The sequence below is a fragment of the Suncus etruscus genome, chromosome X, assembly GCF_024139225.1.
Source record: "Suncus etruscus isolate mSunEtr1 chromosome X, mSunEtr1.pri.cur, whole genome shotgun sequence".
NCBI lineage: Eukaryota > Metazoa > Chordata > Mammalia > Eulipotyphla > Soricidae > Suncus > Suncus etruscus.
The window spans coordinates 4,738,571-4,759,562 of record NC_064868.1 but is presented as its reverse complement, the minus strand read 5'-3'; the positions used below and the strand labels follow the sequence as shown (position 1 = coordinate 4,759,562).

The 20,992-nt window shown below is 37.5% G+C and overlaps 1 protein-coding gene across 2 annotated transcripts in view; it reads left to right on the top strand.

Annotated features, from left to right (window-relative positions):
- The first annotated feature begins 2,507 nt into the window (after window positions 1-2,507).
- CNKSR2 (connector enhancer of kinase suppressor of Ras 2) overlaps window positions 2,508-20,992 on the top strand; it is a 298,808-nt gene continuing 280,323 nt past the window's right edge. The window contains exon 1 of one of the 2 annotated variants that reach the window (XM_049766782.1): window positions 2,508-2,859. In XM_049766782.1, the coding sequence (XP_049622739.1) occupies window positions 2,796-2,859 (64 nt within the window). In that variant the 5' untranslated portion in view covers window positions 2,508-2,795. The remainder of the gene's footprint in view (window positions 2,860-20,992) is intronic. The other variant, XM_049766781.1, reaches the window with a different exon arrangement.

Sequence of the window (20,992 nt, the reverse complement as noted above, 5' to 3'; positions counted from 1 at the left end):
TTGCCATGAACATACTTAGGACTCTCTCTGTTGTTAATTTCTGATGACACATATTCAGTTGCTATTCAATGAGCTTTCCCTTTCTTATAGTTCATTTTGCAAAACAGATACAAACCTCCTAGTTTTGAGAAATCATATCTTGGGTTATCCTTAATTCTGTATTATAATCATACATTATGACTTGAGACAAATTATTTAATCTTTTAAAGCCTCTTCATTAATTTGTTCAAGAGTTACTGAGTTACGTGTAATAGTTTGGGATTAAGTAGTAAAAATCCTAGCCAAGCTTTTCTCATCTGTAAAATGGGGCAAATGACTGATAAAAACTGTTTGGGATGGATTAGATGTTTTGAATCACTTAGCTCTGAGCTCAATAAATGAAATGACTGGTTCCATTTTTCCTTATGTAGTGTAGAGGTTCAAACCCAGGGCCTCACATGTACAAGGTAAAAGTCCTACCATTGAGTCACACACCGTTTTATGGTATTATTTTAATGAAATTACATTTAACACTTCCCTTGTAAAATCTAATGATTCATAAAATATAAAAATTTCATTTTCAACATAAATGTACTTCATGAATCACTGGTGCTGGAAATGACCTTTTCTAGAAAAACTGAGAGTGTGTTCTGAGACTGCAATGTAAGACCTTCATAATGCAATAACTTCCATACCCAGTTAACCCATAAAAAGAACTGTCAACCCGCACCATGATGTGGGTTATGTCTATCTGCACCTGTATCCTCCAAAAGAAAATTTGTCTAGAAAATTTAAGTTTTCTCCCAAAGTTCTCATATACTTTCAAGTTTCACTATTGACGCTCAATAGCCCCTTACTAAGTTTTACTCGATTTGTTATCACTGTCCTGAAAAAAAAAATCAACATATTTTAATATGTTTCAGGTCTGTGTGTGTAAACTCATGTCAACAGAAAAAAGTGGTAATTATGCATCTAAGAGACTTGAACTTAATGAAAATGGGGTGTCATTAGAACTTGGCAAAACCTATGGACATTACAGAAAAGGTTACAGAAGTAACAAGTAAGTTCCTCTTAGACTTCTTGAGTCTTAAAGAGTCTTAAGGAGAAAAACAGCTATAAAGGTGGTAGAGAGTTTGTGTCTACATGATATGGAAGGGATTATTTGTGGTTTCAACTGCAGTCACATTAGACAAATTGTCATTTCTAAGGATATATATATATATGCCATTACCTATCCATATATTATCTATCATATATCTATATCCATCTATCATCTATCATCTATATCCATCTATTATCTATCTATCATCTATCATCTATCTATCAATCATCTATCCATCTATCTATCATCTATCTATCTATCATCTATCTAATCTATCTATCTATCTATCTATCTATCTATCTATCTATCATCTATATCTATCTATCTCATGGCAGCCACTGGAAGTGGAGCAGTTTGGAAGAAAAGCTTTGGGAGACCTTTGAAGCCTCGGGGTGGGGGGTCCCCTCCAGTTCTTTTGTAAGGAGATCTGCAAACAAAAGGGCTGCGTCTAGCACATACTGGGACTCCAAGTTAATGTTGGAGGAGTTGTTGGCTGAAAACCCGCCAGAAAAAGCCCTTCCAAGGCACGTGGAGGCCGAACCTATCTGGGATCTTGGCGGCGGCCCTCGCGGGCTCCGGGCTGGGAGCCCTACTTCCCCGGCCGGTGCAGCACCGGGGGCGGTCCGCCAGCCCCGGCCCTCCTGCCTCGTCATCGCTGCGTTTCTGGCTGCTGGAGCCCGGGCTCCCGTCCACGGCATTCCACGCCTCCGTCTCCGCAGGCGGACGCGGGGCTCGAGTATCACCTCGGGAGCCCACTCGGCAGCAGGCAAGGTGGGAGCGAGCAAAGCCGGGGCTCCCCCGTGGGCTCCCAGCTCTGCGGGGATCCTCCAGTCCCGAGTGGGCTAGTGAGGGGGCGCGGCCTCGCCTCCCGCAGCGGCCCCCACAGTCTGTAGTTCAACTGGTGGGAGACCCGTCCTGCCCCCCGGGGGTCCCCTCGGCACCAGGATCCCCGCGGCCAGCACCCGCCCGGGCCGGCCCGGCCCGGCGGACGATCTGACAGCCCCGAGTGTGACTGCCGCCTCCTCCCGCGCATCTGTCCCCGACGGGCCGCGGGGCCGCTGATCGAGGCGACGACACCCCGCACCTGCCTAAGTGCCAAAGCGACCCTGAAAGGGGGGGCTCTTTGCAAGCACGCGCACGCGCCTCGCGCGCCGGCCGTCGGCCCGGGGGCGGGACCGCGCGGCAGCGAGCGGGCGGGGGGCTCGCGGTGCGCGCGCCCCGCACCCGAGGGCTGCGGCGAGATATTTTGGGTGGCAGGAGGCCCCTCGTCATTTCCGCCAAGCGGCTGGTCGTGCCCAGGGCTTCAGTCCCGCGCGCGAGGCGAGCGGGCAAGTTGGCTGCCGAGCGAGCGGGCGGCGGCGGCGGCTCCTTGGCTTCGCGCCGCGACCCCCGCGCCGCACAAGCCATGCACTGAAGCCGACGAGGGCCCTCGACCCCGCGGGGAGCGGCAGAGCCGCAGCCGCAGCGGCCGCCGCCCGATCGAACCCCCAAGCTGAACCGACGCGTTTCCCTCCCCGTCGCCGCTCCCGCCGCCGCTGTCCGCCGAGGGCTCCGAGCCGCTGCAGACGAGGGCGCCGACAAACAAAAGCCGCCTTCTCCGCGCCGCCCGCCCAGCCAGGCAGAGGCCGGCCGGGGACCCCACCCGAGGGCGGCTCGGGCTGCTGAGTTGCCGCGGTCTCCCCGCCCCGCGCCCCGCGCCCCCCGACCCCAGCCCATGGCGTTGATCATGGAACCCGTGAGCAAATGGTCTCCGAGTCAAGTCGTGGACTGGATGAAAGGTAGGTAAATGCCCTCTGTGCAGAGGGTGAGGCCGCCCTTGGGGCTCAGGGTCCCGGCACACGAGAGGGAAAGGGGTGCCCGCCTCCCGGGGCTGCCGGGCGCTGGGGTCCCGGGCTCCTATTGTCTCCAAGCCCGGCTAGAGGGGCGCGGGCGGCCCCGAGAGCGGGGCCAGGGACCCCGCGGTGGAAGCCGGCGCATCTTGCCGCCTCTTGGCTCTTTCCCTGGCCTGGAGGACGGGGCCGGTTGGGAAAGCACCCCCGAAGAGCTGCTTCCCTGGGCGCCCCGGGGCCCCTTTGTTCCTGGGAAACCTGACGCCCCCTTGGCGGCCGCCTCTGGCCGCCAGGTACAATCTCCCGCGCCAACTCTCCTGGCAACTTTTAAGTCCACAGAATGGGGTCAGGACGTGGCCACCCAGGTTCGAAGCTGGGGGGGGGGGTGTTCTCCCTCCTCTCCCCAGATCCGAGGATTCTCAGGAGACGCACTACTTTGAGGGACACGCTCTTCCCCTGGGGACACGTACCCCGGGGCTTCTGCCTGCGCATCCCCGCTGCACCCTAGGTGTCCTTTGCGTTCTCCTCCAGCTTTGGACGCTTTGGTTTGAAGCTTTGGAAATGGGGTTTTGGTAGGGGCTCAATGCCAAGTGTAAGGTGATGCGCATTCAAGACCTCCCCCTCATTTCTTCTATCTCGAAAGTTCCCCTCTGCTCCTACCCCGGGCAGTTTATAGTGACCATAGTTCAGGACGCTCTCTCTTCCAGTCGCTAATGTGGGCTCCCCCCCCCCAAACACCCACCCACCCACACACACACACCGGTCTCCAGGCTTGCCTGCCTCACTGTCTCCCTCTGTTGTCTGAGTTGGGGGCCTGTAGAGGTCCCCCCCTTTCTCATGACTACTTCTACACCTCCCCAACCCCTCGTCCCCAAGATTTCTAAAATTGGGAAATGCCTACGGGAATGGATAGGATGCAGTGAGATTCCAAATGGCAATTGGGAGATGTGAGCTTTGCCCTTGTTCTCTGATCCATATTCTGGTTGATTAGTTCCAGAACCAAGGCTCAGGTTTCCCAAATGCTCATTCCCACAGACAAGAGAACCCCTTTCTCAGCCCTTGCTTTAGCATGTTGACTTTCTGAGCTCCGGATTTACAGTACTCTAGAATGGAAAGTGGGAGGGTGATTATGGCAGCTCCAAACTCATTTTGTCGCTTTCTCCTACAGAACCTTTTCAGCCTCCTCTTAACCATTTGCGATGCTTTTATTCCCTTGCCCCTTCATTCCTCCTTGACTTGGTTTTTCTTTTCTAGCATCTGTGAACTGCTTTATAACTGTAAAGTACAAAGGAAAGTGAATTTAATTAAATCGAATTCATTCTTGATCAAATGCCCCCTGTGTGCAGGGCATTGTGCTAAGATGCCATGAGGGCCATGACTAAGAAACCTGCAGTGCTTCACCCTTTTCCTTTCTCCTCTTTTCATATTTGCTATTGAATGTCCCCTTCCCTGCATTCCTACCACTCTCCCTTACTAGAGCGTTAGCTATAGATATTTGTCTTGTCTCTTGCCCACCTAACAGGAAGTCAAGGTAGGTCCCGGACAGGAAAGCTTAATTAAATAAAGCCCTTTCTTTGAATTTGCTTACAGGGTTACTTGAGTTGTGTCAGTTAATTGAAATGCTTGTCGAAAAGGTGTCCTAGCTACACTGGAGTCAGATTGCCCTCAGAGACATCCACACTTCCGGAGGTGCAAGGCTGCTGCGCACCTTCTTCACCACCGCCTCCACACCCGCACTTCCATTCTGCACTTGCTCCTCTCTCTGCAATTTAGGTCCACTGAAGCAAGTACAACACGGTGCACGGATTCTGGCATGAATCACTCAGTTTTCCAGTACATCAGCCCTTTGAGAAAAGTCTCCTCAGCCTCAAATGCAGCAGCATCTTTGAGCTTAGGCCAACATCCTGGGTCGTGAATGTAAATGATTATTTTTCAGAGGAATAACTTATTTTCATACCTGTTGGTGATGTATTTGGGGGCTTTTGAAATCGACCAGGGACATAGCCAAGAGAGAATTTGTGTATCTTTGCACACATAAGCCTGGAGGGCAATAGCTGATGTGTTCATCTATTTCAAAAACCAAACTGCCCTACTGTTGAAATCCACAGTAAATTCATAGGAATTTGATGTAAGGTATCATTTGAAAATAAGATTAAAACGTCACTTAGATGAAACAATGATTTCCTCAACTTATAATTTAAGTTGTTACTTTAAACTTTACGTTGCAGATTTAAAAAATACGTTTCACCCTTTTGCACATATTAAAATGCAATCATTTTTAAAAGTCAACTGATTTAGGCTATAACTTCGAAATAGCTGTGTATCACTTAGTATTGTTCAATGTGGGATGAAATAAAGACAGTACCAAAGAATAAAAAGGACTTTTGGAGAAGAGCAAAACCATGGAGATACTTCAAATTATACTTCTTATGTGACAGTTTCATCATCTTGAATATTTACAGCACATAGCATATGCTGTCACAATAAAAATTGTTATGACTGTTCAGTAAGGTGTATGCTTTAAGCCCTTTTTTGAAGTATTTTTCTTTCTATTAAACAGAAGACAAACCATTAGCCTATAATTGTATGGATCTATATTTATGCTTCCAGACAATTTATGGACAGATCATAGAAAGAGATTATTAAGATTGGATAGTTTATATTAAAAATAACTTATATAGATCCATTTAGCATTGCAGTTCACTTTGATCACTTTCATGAACATTTATTTGAAGGCACTAATCATATTTATAATTTATAAACATACAAGTAACACTTGCCTCTTTTGTTCACCCTAATGCTTATTTAAGACCAACCTTATTGAGTTTTTCACCAACAAAATATTTGATATAATATTATGATTTTTTATTTCCATTTAATATATGGACTTTTCATGAGTCAGTAAATAAGCAGTTATATCCCAAATTATCCTACTAGTATTTGAAGCTATTAGGAAATATTTTCTATAGACCTATAAAATTAATTTTATAAAAATGTTTTTGAGAAAATAAAATACCGTTTTAGCATTTGAAGCCAATCTTTTCTGTTTGGAAACTGCAGTTTTGGACAAGATTTTAAAACCTAGAACATTATACAGTAAATAAAAGCATTGAAGTTATTTGGAAAAAATCTATAGGGAGAAAATTAGGCCGATGGCTGTTTCTAGGTTTCTTTCAGTCTGTTCCTTGTAAATCACTTTTTTCTCAGCTGCTTTTTTTGTTCACTCACAGGGAATAGAAATACTTCATAATCTGCAGGTGTTTTTATCTACTGTTCTGTGCACTGAAAGATAGTGAAAAAATCTGGGCACATTTTAAGGCCACTGCTAGGAACCTTATTTTTATTAAATATCCTTGTTCAAATCACAGTGATTAAGTCCATTTTTCTTCCTATACCATTTCTAACTTTGAAATTCTTAATATACTCATAGGGCTAACATATTCTTGGACCAGCTCCCTCCATATTTTTCCAATGATTTTTGTAGATAAAATAAAATTATTGTTTTTAGAATCAATAAGAAGTCTATACTTAGCTCTTCTCCTGTGCTGTCTTGTATTATAATAATTGATTGCTAAAACAAAAGTTTTAAGGTAACCTCTTTTTAGATCATCTCACAACTAAACATCTTGAGGATAGAACATGAAATTCACGATTTTCAAAATAAAAAAGATTAAAAAAGATAAAAAAAACAAATAAAATATGATGATAAAAAATAAAATTAATTTTATATATAGGCCTACAAAAAAGGAAAATGCAGTGATGTAGTTTGTTCTATTAAGAATAGTTTAAAATTAAGAACTGTAAAGGAGAATGTGTTTGATAAGATAAAGATGCTTTGACAACACTTAAGTAATTTCTCTCCCCTCATTGGACTCAGATCTGAGGTTGAAATTTATCTTAATTAGATGATGGAAAATGTAAAAATCTTGAGGCATATTGGAAATGTCTTGAGAAATATTGGAAATGATTTTCTGGTATGAACTCGACAGGTATAGACACTGTTACACTTAAATGGCCAAATTGATCCTTTAGAAGTGTGTTTTTCCTTGATTGCAGGAACTTGATAGTCACCTTTCATCCACCTACTTTGGATTCAACATTTTTGGAGCAGAAATTCTTACCATTTTGCACAAAGCAGGTTTTTTTGATCTATAGAGTTTTTAGGTCACAAGTAGGATAATTTTATCTATAGTGTCATTAACATTAGCTCCTCAAGGAAAAGCTGATTTAGTTCAAATTGGAGGGCTATGTTGATGTTTTGGTTCTTAACTATTATTTACTCAGTACTCCATGGTGGTGATTTATTGATTGTTTTACATAAATTATTATTTGATTTTGAGAAAATTATTTTTTATAAATAATGGTAGTGACATTGACAAAACTATTCCAGGACAGAAACAGGTACCAGCTAGTACATTTGGCAAAGTTGACTGGGGGAATTTTGTATTATGTATATAAATATCAGTGAAAAGAGAAGACAGTGATTTTACTAAGACAAGAATGAATTTATTGGTAAGGTAGGTTTTTAAAACAATTCAAGCTATTTGTATCTTGTGACATATTCTAAAAGGGAGTGTATTCTAAATGTACAGACACAGCAAGAGACTCTACAGTTGAAATGGAGCAAGAAACCAGAATAACTGTATCTAGTTTTGTTTGGTTGAACGAGAAAGATGGTCTGTAGAGTGAAAGTTGGGGAGGAACTGTGAGTAGGTGGCATAAAAGTATAAGAACAAATCTGCATTTGACAAAGACAATAAAACTCTCTTCATGTCCTGAGTTTAAATAAATGCCACATTATAAAACTTTGGCTGCCAAAAATAAGCCTGCAATGAATGTGTATTGAATTGGTACAGCTGTTTCAAATCTGTTCCTCAGGAATAATTTGGAAATAATGTTAAAAGGAGTTATTCTGAAGATTAATTGCATCATTAAGATTATGTTGTTGAGATCTGTGGAGATAGCTCAAAGGCCCAGGGCCCAGATTTGATCTCCAGGAACACTGCATGATCCCCTAAACACTAAGGAGTCAACCCCCCAGTGTCTCACTGGGAGTAACCCTAAGTGTAGTCTCCAAACCAAATAAAACACAAAAATTATGTCGTTGGATGATTAGAATTGTAATGATTCAAATTTTTATATGAGGAATGAAGGAAGGTTTTTCAATATGATGCTGCTTTACATGCAGTGGTAAATTATTACTTTTACTTATGGCAGTGAACCTCAGATTTGGATTTCATTTGTTATTAATGACGTCACTTTCTACTTCCTTGCAGAACTTTACATACTTTAGCCTTACTGTGAAAGATGAAGGATTAGATTCTATAAGGAATATCTAAGCTTGAATCATCTCTACAAATTTTAAAAAGGGGTGGGAAGTAAGGTAATAATTTTTTAATGGAGTCTAAAGTCTTTTACTTTGATTACATTTAGGGTTTAGTATCTGGCTCAAGAATGGCAAACATGATCTTCAATACAGAATCATTTAGTGAGTGCATTCAATTTTCATGCATTTCTGCTCCCCAAAATGGCTTTTCTGAGGCTGTAAAAACTAAAAAATAAAAATGTCAGTGTTAATTTTTGCTATTTTATAATACTTTATATTAAGAAGGTATTCTATTCATAAGGCAGTAAGCAAAATTGGCATGATTTTAAAGACGAGACCAGAAGATGAATTGGAATTCTAAGGTTGCAATAGGCTTTTGAAAGCTGCGTTCCCCAATTACTCAGTGTTGTGAGTACACTGCATACAGCAATTACAGATACGTTCATATTAGATATTTGAGAATAAGTGGTTGACTTTAGAAAAATAATGTTTCTTTTTCCTCTCTTTCAAATTATTTCAATGGACAAAAGCTGATATTCTACATCAAGGTCATTTTAATAATACTATCTTAACTAACCTAACTATCTTAGGGATAAACTTCAGATCTTATCCTCTCACAGCTCATTTCTGTCAACTTGAAAATAATTTATGTTTCCTCACTTTTTAAGGATTAAAATCAAAGTTCTTAATATTATCTGTAAATCCTCTGGCATTTGGCCAGTAAGATTTATATTGTCTCTAAACCTGGTTTTTGGCCTGCAAAGTTGGTCTTATTTCTGTTTGCCCACCACTAGGCCTTTGCACCTTATTAACTCTTATTGTTTTTCTTCACCCTGCTAGGTCCTCCTCATCTTTAGTTTTATTTTACATAACTTTGACTGGTTACTTTGATAAGTGCAGGCACCCCATTTTTTGCAAAGCAATATAAGAAAGTACGTGATGAAAAGTAGACATTGGGGAAATATTTGTTAAGTGGAAGATTAAGTAACTTGATTTGCCCTTTACTGGTCTGTCAGCAACACATTTTTTTCTATTTTTGAAAATCAATACTTCATGTATAATTATTATTAAATACAATTTTAAGTAAATCACTATGAGATCCACTTACAAAGATGTTCATCAATATCGGCAATCTATTAAAGAAAAATACTTGTAAAGTTCCTTATAAGTGCTTTAATAGATACTTCAAAACCATTGCTGTGCATAGTTTACCAGAATACAGTGGAAGAAGGAATGCTAGAAGCATTTTTGATATTTGTGTTGCCTTGGCCAAGTCAATGACCTAAATCATGGATTACATTAATTTTGTCAAGAAATGTTAAATGATTTCAGTGATGCTATGATACTTCTGTGTTTATGCTATAAATACTATTGGCTGATGTCACTTATTAGACCAACATAATTTTAAACATTAATTATAAATCAAACATCTAGATAGCTTTTTTTCTTTCACACCAAGTTTCTAATTGTTTTGTCATTTTGGTGATTTTAGAAAGCACTATTTTGAAACAAAATGGTAGAGAGGAATTAATAAACTGCCTTGTTTTCCCTTTTATTAAAGTGAACAATGTATATAATAAAGTAAAATATCACTTATATATTTCTTATATATTAAACATATACTTAAAAAAGAAAATATTTATATTATAAAATAAAATAAAATATATTTTCTGTTATGAGAATTACAAATATTTGTTTACTTGGAGGATAAATTAGGAAAATAGTTCTTTGACTTACTAGAACTGTTATCTTTTATTATATTTAATGCCAAATTTACATTTCACTAACTGGCATAAAATTAAAATATTTATGGATGCATCTAAATTATTACTTAATTAGATAGTTTTTCATTCTCTTTCCGATTATGGAAAATGAATATTAACTTTTTAAACAACATAAACTCATTTTAAATTAAATAAAATTTATTTTATTTTTACTTCGGAGCAAGAGAGATTTGAACCACTCTGGCAATACTCAAGGCTTATTCTTAACTGTGCTCAGGAATCATAGGATTGTAGGATTGTGTTCTGGGATGCCAGAGATGACCTTGGTTCACTGTAATAAAGACAAACGTCTTAACCAATTTAACTATCTTTAGCCCCTGGACTTTCTGGTTTAGGACACACCCTATGGTGCGCAGGGGTCACTGCTGGTTCTGCACTTAGGGATAAGTGCATGGTTCATTTATGACCAGGATTGAAAACCTTGTTGGCCACTTGTGAGGCAAGCACCTGCCCACTATACTATTTTTCCAGTCCCCTCACCTCTGCACTAATTTGTGAAGAACACTTGTTAATTGTGAGTAAAATATAGCTTCTTAAATACTGTTGCTTCGTGATGTTTTTTGTAATTTACATAGTATTGGATAATCATTAGTATGCAAATTATACATATTTTTCAAATAAAGTCTGCTGTTAGTCTCACATATAGAAGGTTAAAGTATAAATTATAATAGTAAAATATTATAACCTTATCACAGCTATATCTTTCTATTAATTTAAATAAATTAACATTTTCATGCTAAAATGTTGATTAGTACTAATAAAAACAATGTATTACTGCTATGCTTTGATTTTAATTAAAAAACTGTAACAATGATAAAAGTTTTAAACTTCAGAGATGTGTATAATTTCTTGTCTGATTTTAACTTAAATTGTAATCATTTTAATAGAAGTTAGTTGATTATCTTAATATTATTCTCTTATGATTTTAGGGGAGAAGGAGTATAGGTATTTGGATAAATTCATTGACTTTTTACTCAAGTACATACATTATCTTTTTTAGTTTTCTGTGTTCATCTTTTGAACATTTTTGTCACAATAAACCTTTGTCTTGAAAACCAGGGTTAATTAAATAAACCAGAGCTCAATGGCATTGAGGTACTCGTCTGTTTTGCCACCACAAAAGTATTGTTACATAACTAATATCAAATTAACACATTTGATTCTCTTATTTTTCTTTTTGTTCACAGGTCCCTTTAAATTTAATTTGATCCGGGTAAGACCTGGGCAAACTGCTTCCCTTCTGCCTCTGGCCTATCTCTGGCCCAGAGTGTCAGAATCTAGGGCCTTCAGCTTAGTGGAAGCAGGAGGTCGAACCAGCAAGACTCTAACAAGATGCTTCTTTTAAGCCTATTTTAATAAACAGGAAGGGTAGAGAAAGCAGGGGCCTTAAAACAAACCCCTAAGCAGAGAGAGGGAGAGAGAGAGCGCAAGAAAGAGCTGGGTTTGGGACCAGGGTAAGGTCAGTTAGAGGCCCAGGTATGATGAACAGGCAAGTAGAGCAAAAGAATGAAACTATCCAGGAAGTCTTTAGAAATCCAGCAGCAAGTCCACCAGATCACTGCTCCAAAATGGCCTCTCCAAGCCTCACTTGGGGTGGGATTTTATACTGCCAACTCTCAGCCAGTGATTGTTAGTTACTGTCCTTCTTAAAGGGGCACACCCTTTTTGGATGCTACTGGGTGTTATATGAGTCTTACAGTAATGTAGGCTAAGACAAAGTAACACTATCAGTGGATTGTATGTTTTATTGTTGAACATACATATGATTTAAAAAAAAAGGTTTATTAACCTTTTTCCAACCTGTTTTGTTTCTGTGGCTCCTATTTTACTAGTTAATCCCCAAGCCTCACGTTTTGCCCCCTATTGATGCTATTTTACCTGTGGCCCTTTTTGGAGTATTTCTTGGAGGATTTTAGGGGACTATATATATGTATTTGAGAAACACTGCTTTAGAGTTCTTTCCCAATCTGGTGGTCTCTGCTGGCCTATTTTTATTCCATCTGAAGATTATTTCTTCATGGAAGTGCTGAGCCTTGAAGTTAGAGCCTCACACACAAAGGTATTTCTGGACAACTGAGCTATCCCCAAAGCAGCCATTTTTAATCAGTCCCAGTTGACACGAGGTTAAACTTAGCCAACCATGCACATACCCTAGAGACGACTGATCTATTCTGACATCAGCTTATGGGGGACTGCTCAGTGTAGAGGAAATACTTCAGACTAGTACAGTGGCTGTGTTTTTATATACTTGACATTAATAATGATGGAAATTTGTCATATACATAGAAGTTGAATAGACTTGAGATAAGATGATAGGTAAGAATTGGATCTACTTGTTAGTTGTCCTTTTAAATTGTTGTAAAATATGCCTTTTTAAAATTTGAAGTTATAATTTTGTTTCAGTTTTATCTTCTACTTTTAAAATGGACTTGCAACATGTTTTCTCAAATAATATCTACAGCAAATCTTTGGAAGACTGGCCTAGATATGGATTTTAATTCTTTCAACTTGTTTAAGAAAAATGACGGGATATTTTAATTTCTCGGAAGTTATTACACTTATAATGTTATACATTAGTAAAAAAAAACGTTGAAATACTCCTTAAATACTTATGCTAAATAAATAATTATCTGAATGTTCAATATTACCTGCATTACTATTATAATTTTGGTTTGCTTTTTATATATGGGACTTTGTTTGGTTCATATATTTTTCTATCATCCATGTTATTTTAAAATATTTGAAGCCCCGGTAATTTTGTGATTTGTTTTCTACAATAGAAGAAACCCATACATTAGTTTTGTATAATTCATTTTTGTTTGGGATATTAAAATATATTTGAAAGAAAAATCATCTTAGATTTCTTTTGCTAATGGCACTCAATTATACCTGTAGTCCAGTTGTTACTTTTCTTTCCAAGTTTCTGAAGTCTATGTGGAGACCCATATGTGGTGTAGAGCCGGCTTGCAGAATAGGGTTAATTTCCTACCAGTTTCCTTCTGGATCAGTGTAGTCGTAAGTTTTATGGCCGCAAGTGTTGACATCAATGCTGTATCAAATCCATGAAGAGTTTCTGTTTGTTTGTTTGTTTGTTTTTTAATCCAGAAAGCTACTCATTTGCCTTCTAGTTTTCAGTCCAGAATCTTTTGGGTTGATGTTGAATGGGTATTTAGGGCTAAATAAGTTTTCTTTATAGTATGTTCCTAAACTTAATGCTTTACCGTTTAAAACAGACAAAACCATATTATTTGAGAGTTTTGTGTTTAGGTCACACGCAGTGGTGCTCAGAATTTACTCCTGCTCTGTTCACAAATCACTCCTGGAGGTGCTTAGGGGAATCACATGTGTTGCCAGAGATTGAACTGGGGTCAGCCACATACTATTGCACTTACCTCCTGTACTATTTGTTGGACCTCTCAAATTATGGCATTTTAAATCCATTTATTGAGATTAATAATAATTATAATTTCATGTTGAATTTTACATTTGATACTTTGAGAAAGTGTTTTCTAATCTAATAATGCAAATATACTAAAAAATAACTTCTTTGACCTGGGAAGAAACAGTATTTTTAAGTCTTGTACTTTGCCAGGAATCCATTTTTCTTACTAGCTAGCTAGAAACTAGTTGTAATTTACATAGCATTTATATTTACTTGGAATCACAGGGTTGGTTTTTCTCATGGGGGGAAGGTCAGTTCTCACGCACATATTAGAGATTGGTTTTCTCTTTTATTTGGCCAGATTAGATGTCACATACTTCCTTAAAATTGGCACTTCTTAGTACCTTTGTACATATCAAGTACAGAGAAATAAAGCAGCCAAACAGAAAAGCTGCAGCTCTTCAGTAGTGAAATTAAGTTGTCTCCCTTCTCTTTCCCTACTATCAAATTTACTAGTGGAACACTGTTCAGATTTGTATATAATTTTGTTCATACTTGGCATTTTATTTTATGGTTTTTAATTTGGGAGCCGAACCTGACTACGTTCAAGGTTTCCTCTTTGATCTGTGCTCATGGATCATTCCTGGAAATATGTAGGTGACCAAAGGCAGAGCTGGGAACTGAACCTGGGTTGCCTACATGCAAAGCAAGTGTCTTTCCCACTTATAATTATTTCTCAAGTCTTCTGATTTAACTTTTGTTTTATTTCCTGACTTTTTTTATTCTTTAAGAAATGACACTATACAAAGCTGGAGAGATAGCACAGCAGTAGGGCATTTGCCTTGCATGTGGCCGATCCGGGAGGGGCCCAGTTTGATTTCTGGCATCCCATATGGTCCCCAGAGCCTGCCAGGAGTGATTTCTGAGCAAAAAGCCAGGAGTAACCCCTGAGCGATGCTGGGTGTGGCGCCCAAACCAATCAAACAATCAATAAATAAAGTTTAAAAAAAAGAAATGGCACTATACAGAAAATAACAAAAAGAACTTGGATTGCCTAAGTTATTTACAAATCCAAACTCCATTATCAATCCCAACTGTATAGATATACACATAAGCATTACTATGTGGTCTCAGGGAAAGTTACTTGCCAACTTTTCTCCATTTTGTAAAACACATAATTACCTACCTTAAATGACTAAAATACTTGTAACAATGCTTGGTAAGTGGTAAGCATATGCTTAAAATAAATTTGTATGTTTGTATGTGTGTATGTATGTTAGGTTTTACCACTTAGAATAGGGTTGATTCTATTTCCTACTTATAATAGGGCTGACTATCTCTAATAGCCAGTGACAAAGCTGACACACATGACTGTAATCTTTTTTGTATTTTGAATTAAATATCCCAACATTTTCCTCTATTGAGTGTAGGGGTCTCAAACTCAATTAACCTGGGGGCTGCAGGAGGCAAATTTGGGGTGATCCTTGAGTGCAAAGTCAGTAGTTAGCCTTGAATATTGGGGGGTGTGACCTAAACAACTAAAACAAAACAATAAAAGATTTCTCTAGGACAGGGCCACCAAATGTTGTACGGAGGGCCGCAAACGGCTTGCGGGCCACGAGTTTATATTTTAAAGGAAACTCACAGCCTAGTGTTGAAAATACCTGTCCATAAAATGACATGGTAATAGATGTTCTTATGCAGTTTTACATTTTACTAGAAGTAATGGCTTATGTTAAGTTATTCAGGTTGACTTAGCATTACTATTTATATTTTATAATATATATATAATTTATACAATATATATTTTTATATAATATATATTTTACTATTTATATTTTAGCAATGTTTCTTTTAACAGCAAATTTTATACACTTTTGTAGTTATGAAACACATTTATATCTTCTGAATAGTCATTTATCCAAAATTATACTACTTTGTTTTGATAGGAAATTTTTCCTTATTTGACTAGACTGTGATATGTCCTAGTGAATCTCAAAGTGATCTTAAGTTCTAGAGAAAATATCATCACAACCAGTCAAAAACTGTTGGAAAATTAGTGCAAAATACAGTTATCAAGTTGAGTTAGATGTATAAGGTCAGTTGAGTACTTGTACAATGATAATAAGTGGTATAATTACATCTACATTCTATTTTAAAATTGATGTATATAGTTTTATGTCTGGACCTAAAATATATGTTCTAGTGGGCATTTAGGAATGTGAAGTAGAATTTGTTCAGTATAAAAATATACAAATGATCCTTTCTATTTCTCTCTGCTTTCTTTTAGTAGAAATGAGGTGTATTTATTTTAAAGTGAAACTTCTAAAAGTTTAAGAATATCTTAAATTGTCTTTTACTTTTGAAAGTATCTGAACTTTTTTATTCTATAAAATAATCCCCAAAAATCCAATAAGGAGACATTAAACTGGAGTATTGTAATTGTCATGCTTTTTAAACTTTTGTGGTAACATTTTTTATTTAGTCACAGTAATTTCTAATTCTTTTAGTTATAAGGGTTCATGTATTTGGTGTGCCAACACCATACCCCTACCAAAGTGTCCTTTTCTGTTCCTTCTAAGCATCCCAAACCACCAAGTCTGTTTCCCATTCACGGTAAACTCAGTGATGTGGACCACTTCACAAAGTCTATGGCTTTGGCCCATGTGTTTTTCCTTTACAACATAGTAATGCTCCTTTATATTCTACATATCTGTCCTTCCTTTGACTGACTTCACACAGCAAGTTATTTTGAACTTTTTTTAAACTACTGTCCTCTTCAACAAGTAGTGTTGGGACAACGGATCAGCCACATGCAAAAATGCGAACTCAAACCTCCATCAAACACCATGCACAAATCCAAATGGATTAAAAACCTTAATAACAGACCCAGAACCATAAGGTATAAAAAACAACATGTAAGTAAAACACTTCATGAGGTTGAGACTAAAGGCATCTTTAAGGAGGAAGCATCACTCTCTAAACAATTGGAGACGGAGATAAACAGATGGGACTATATTAAGCTGAGAAGTTTCTGCATCTCAATGGAAATAGTGACGAGGATACAAAGGCCACCCACAGAATGGGAGAAAGTATTCACCCAATATCCATCAGATAAGGGGCTAATATCAAAGATACACAAGGTACTGACAGACTTGACAAGAAGTCTGTCAACAAATCAACACTGTTAAGAAACGTTTTCTTAACAAAACATTCAACTCCATCAAAAATGGGGAGAAGAAATGAACAGACACTTCCTCAAAGAAGAAATACAAATGGCCAAAGACACATGGAAAAATGCTCCACATCACTAATCACCAGGGAGATGCAAATCAAAACAACAATGAGGTACCATCTCATGCACAGACACTGGCACACATCCCTAAGAACAAGAACAGTAAGTGCTTGGGATGGGGATGTGGAGAGAAAGGAACTCACATTCACTGCTGGTGGGAATGATGTCTAGTCCAGCCTTTATGGAAAACAATATGGAGATTCCTCACAAAACTGGAAATTAAGCTCCCATATAATCCAGCTATACCACGCCTAAGGATATACCTTATGAACACAAAAACACAATACAAAAATGCCTTCTATGCACTTATTCATTTCAGTATTATTTACAATAGCCAGAATCTGGGAACAGCTCAAATACCCTTCAACAGATAAATGGCTTAAGTAACGGTGGTACATATACAAGGTGGAATACTATGCAGCATCAGGAAAGATGAAGTCATGAAATTTCCTATGCATGGATGGACATAGAAACTATTATGCTGTGTGAAATTAGTTAGAGGGAGATATACACAGGATAGTTTCACTTATCTGTGGGATTTAAAAAATATAAAATACATTGTTGTAATAAAAGCCAGAGATAATAGAAATGAGGCGCGGAAGGACTGGCTGATGATATACAGCTTACCACAAAGAGTAATGTGTGCAGTTAGAGAAATAACTATACTAACAATTATCATGTCAATGCTAATGAATGCGAGAATTAAGGTGCCTATCTGGAAAACATGCATGGTGTGGGAAGAAGGAAGAAGGAGGCATTGTTGGTGGGAATGTTGCACTGGTGAAGGGGAGTGTTATTTTTATGAGTGAAACCTAACTACAAACATGTTTGTAATTATGGTGCTTAAATAAAGATATTATTTTAAAAAATAAAAAATAAAACTACTGTCCATGAGAGTATATAAGGCACCTTCTATATTAAAGAGATTATCTTTCGAAACCCATATATATTAAACATAATTTTGTTAGGGATTGTTTTTGAGAACTTTACCATTTTTCCATCCTTGCTAATAAACATTGTTAAAAAAGACTTTTTGAAATAGTGACAGCATTAATATCCCTTTACACTAATTTAAGACACATCTATTTTGATGTTTAAAGAAAGGGTTTCTAATTTTGAAATATTTTCTAGTTCATTTATATAACATGATATACAAAAAATAAATATATCAAAATAATAACTGGGAGGTCTAAACATTTCTATTTTTTAAATTATCAGTAATAAAATCACAAAAAGACTAGAGTCTGTCCAAATAAAGTCAAAAATTTAACACACATTTCATTAACTAAGATTACTGTATAAATGTCATAAACATTTTACGATTTTTAAAAAATTATTAGGATTCAAATGAATTAAACACATAATCTACCATTTATTTTTCATCTACGTCAATTCTTTTGGAACTACCATTTTTATCATATTATGTCATTTCTCTTAAAATAAATTTTATGGATAATATATCCTTCACCTTTTAAATTTTTTAAAATAGTAAGAAAAATATGTTAGTGAAGCAAGATAGTTTTTATTGAGCAAAGCTTATTAAGAAACATGTGAGGGGAAAAAAGAGAGGTAATATGTGTTTAGTTGTGAGCAAAGCAGAAAACAAAATAAGCAAAAATACATTGAGACAAAGCAAGCAAGTTAGTATAGTATTCAGTGGAGAACATAATCTTGAAGAGCAAACCAATACAATTTATTTATATAAATAAGATGGATTTCTATATAGAGCTACTCGTTGCTACTGAATAATAAGAAAATAATTTATACCGGTGCCTACTTATATGAGCATATCTATTTAAGAGAAACAGTAAATTCAGAATTTACAGTAGATGCTGTGATATATAAAGAAAATGGAAGAGGCGATGAACTGATAATCATTGGAATAAAAATGAATAGAGGAGAAGTGGGTGCATATCAGGTGTATTTGCTATTCATCCTGATATTTCCTGTTGGCCATTTCAGCCCAATATAGGAAGGAACCGAACTATTTTCAGAGAAAGGCAGACTCTAGGATGCCAAGGGATATAGATGATGAACTTAAGACTACTTAAACTGCCAGAAAGTGATGAAACCATCAGAAAGCAGTGATGCCCTTGGTGATAAGGGCGTGTCAGAGATTTGAGAGGCATTTTGAAAGAGAACTCAGTGGTTAAAGCTGGAACAATTTGAGCCATGAGAGGAGTACTGAATTAGAATTTAATGAAAATAAAATATCCTTTGGTTCACACTGATGCAAATAAATAGACAAATCTTGAATACAGAGACTTCCAGATAGTATATTTTATACTCTCCTATCAAGGAAGTGGCACTTAACTCTCTGCAAATTGATTGTGGCCTGCAGTGAGTAACTTGTTTCCAAAGACTAGAGTGTCGAGAGGGGAATATTTTCACAGTAGAGAAACCTATTGGAAACTACCTTGGCCAAACAATCTGAATTAATATCATCACTGATAAGTGATAGGGCTACCCTTGTGGTGACAGTGACGTTTTTCTTCTTATGATTTTCCTCCCTCCAGTCCAGCTTAATCATAGACAGACATTAGACAATCCCTAGTTTAATGATATTTTGCCACTTATTGTGCAGTATTCAAAACCTCCAATTTTTATCAGAAACACAAAGAATGTGAGAAGCTCGTGGAGCAGAAAAGGCAAAGGAATCATGCCTATTTTTATTATGGTATCCTGGATAAGATCCTCCAACAGAAATAACACATTTAGAAAAGCTGGTGAAGTGGAAATTAAGTACGTAGTTTAGTTAATAATAAAAAAAAAAACCCTGTTGGTTTCTCAGTTGTGACAAAAGTATCATAGTAATACAAACTATTAATAATAGAGTAAGAAAGATGAGGGGTATAGTGTAACTCTACTGTTTTTCTTTTGCAACTTCTTTTGTATATTTAAAATGATTTCAAGTTAAAGCTTATTTAAATATAGTTTATTAATTTAAGTGATCAAAATATAAGTAAAACGCATATGAAATAGCTCTTGATTGTTTCTCTGTGTTTAAAAATTCTTTCAAATACAAATAAAATGTGGTTTGGAACGGTATAGGCAGCTCAGTAGTGTGGAATTGTATATATTGACCTAGCAACTATTCACTACCCCATTCATTCTTTCAGTATCAACTCACATTTCTCAAAGTGCTCTGAAGAGTCAACATGGCTCTGGCCTGTTATCAAGTGCTTCTGCCATATGTCTCTCTCCTGTAAACCTCATTCTCTTCTACATGTGAAAATGCTTTCTTGATGAATGAGCTGCTTTCCTTTCTATTTGATCTTTTACTTGATGAGCTTTCCTCCATACCCTGGCTTTTACTAATAAAAATAAGTTTGAGAAAAGTAAACTTCATGTTCCTGGATAGGATGGGAGCTTTGAAAGGTACCTTTGTCCCCTTATTTACCTCAATGCTAATGGATTTGTCGTTAAGCTCTTGGGTAGTATAGTGTGTTGTTCTAAACCTTGTAAACAAAGCCTCCTGATTGTAGTTTCTGTTCCTGCAGACAATTTGTGTAGGAATGTTAATTAAGGCATGACTATTTGTTCAGGAAAAATTGTTTCAGTTTCTAATAATTTAAGCTGATATATAGGTATAAATATGTACATATGCTTATTTTTGGCAGATAATTGCCTCGTGCAGATATACTGAAAATGAATAAAACTAAATAACCCTTTTTTCATTGTTGTTTTTTTTGAAAATCAGTTTTTCTTAAAGTAACACCTAGGGCTGGAGTGATAGAACAGCAAGTAGGGTGTTTGCCCTTCAGGTGACCAACCTAGTTCAGTTCTTGGCACCCATTTGGTCCCCCGAGACTCACCAGGAGTGGCCCCTGAATTCAGAAACAGGAAAAAGTCTTGCTCACCGTTGGATGTGGCCAAAAATTGTAAAGCAGCACCTAAATTTGTTTAGTAGCTCTGTTTGGGTGCGAGGGCATTTTTGTACCTTCAGGCTTTTTTTGGTCACAACTCGAAGAAATACATTCGATTTTTAAATGCAAATGTTTTAATACTCTCAGTTTATTCCTTTATTTTTGTGACAAGATTTTGTTTTCTTGATAACCGTTGTGAAAATTATGAAAGAAAGAGACTCTGATAACAAGTAGATAAAGCTGTGACTTGCACCTTAATGTGTTAAAATGATACTTGCTTTTTCATGCCACAATAAATTGTTATAATTCTCACAATTCAAGCTAACTTGAGTTTTTATTAATTCACCTCTGAAAAAGTGTGAAATTATGCTGATATTAATGTGAATGCCTTAGAATTGTCTCTGACTTTCTGCTTACTGTCCTTTTCTT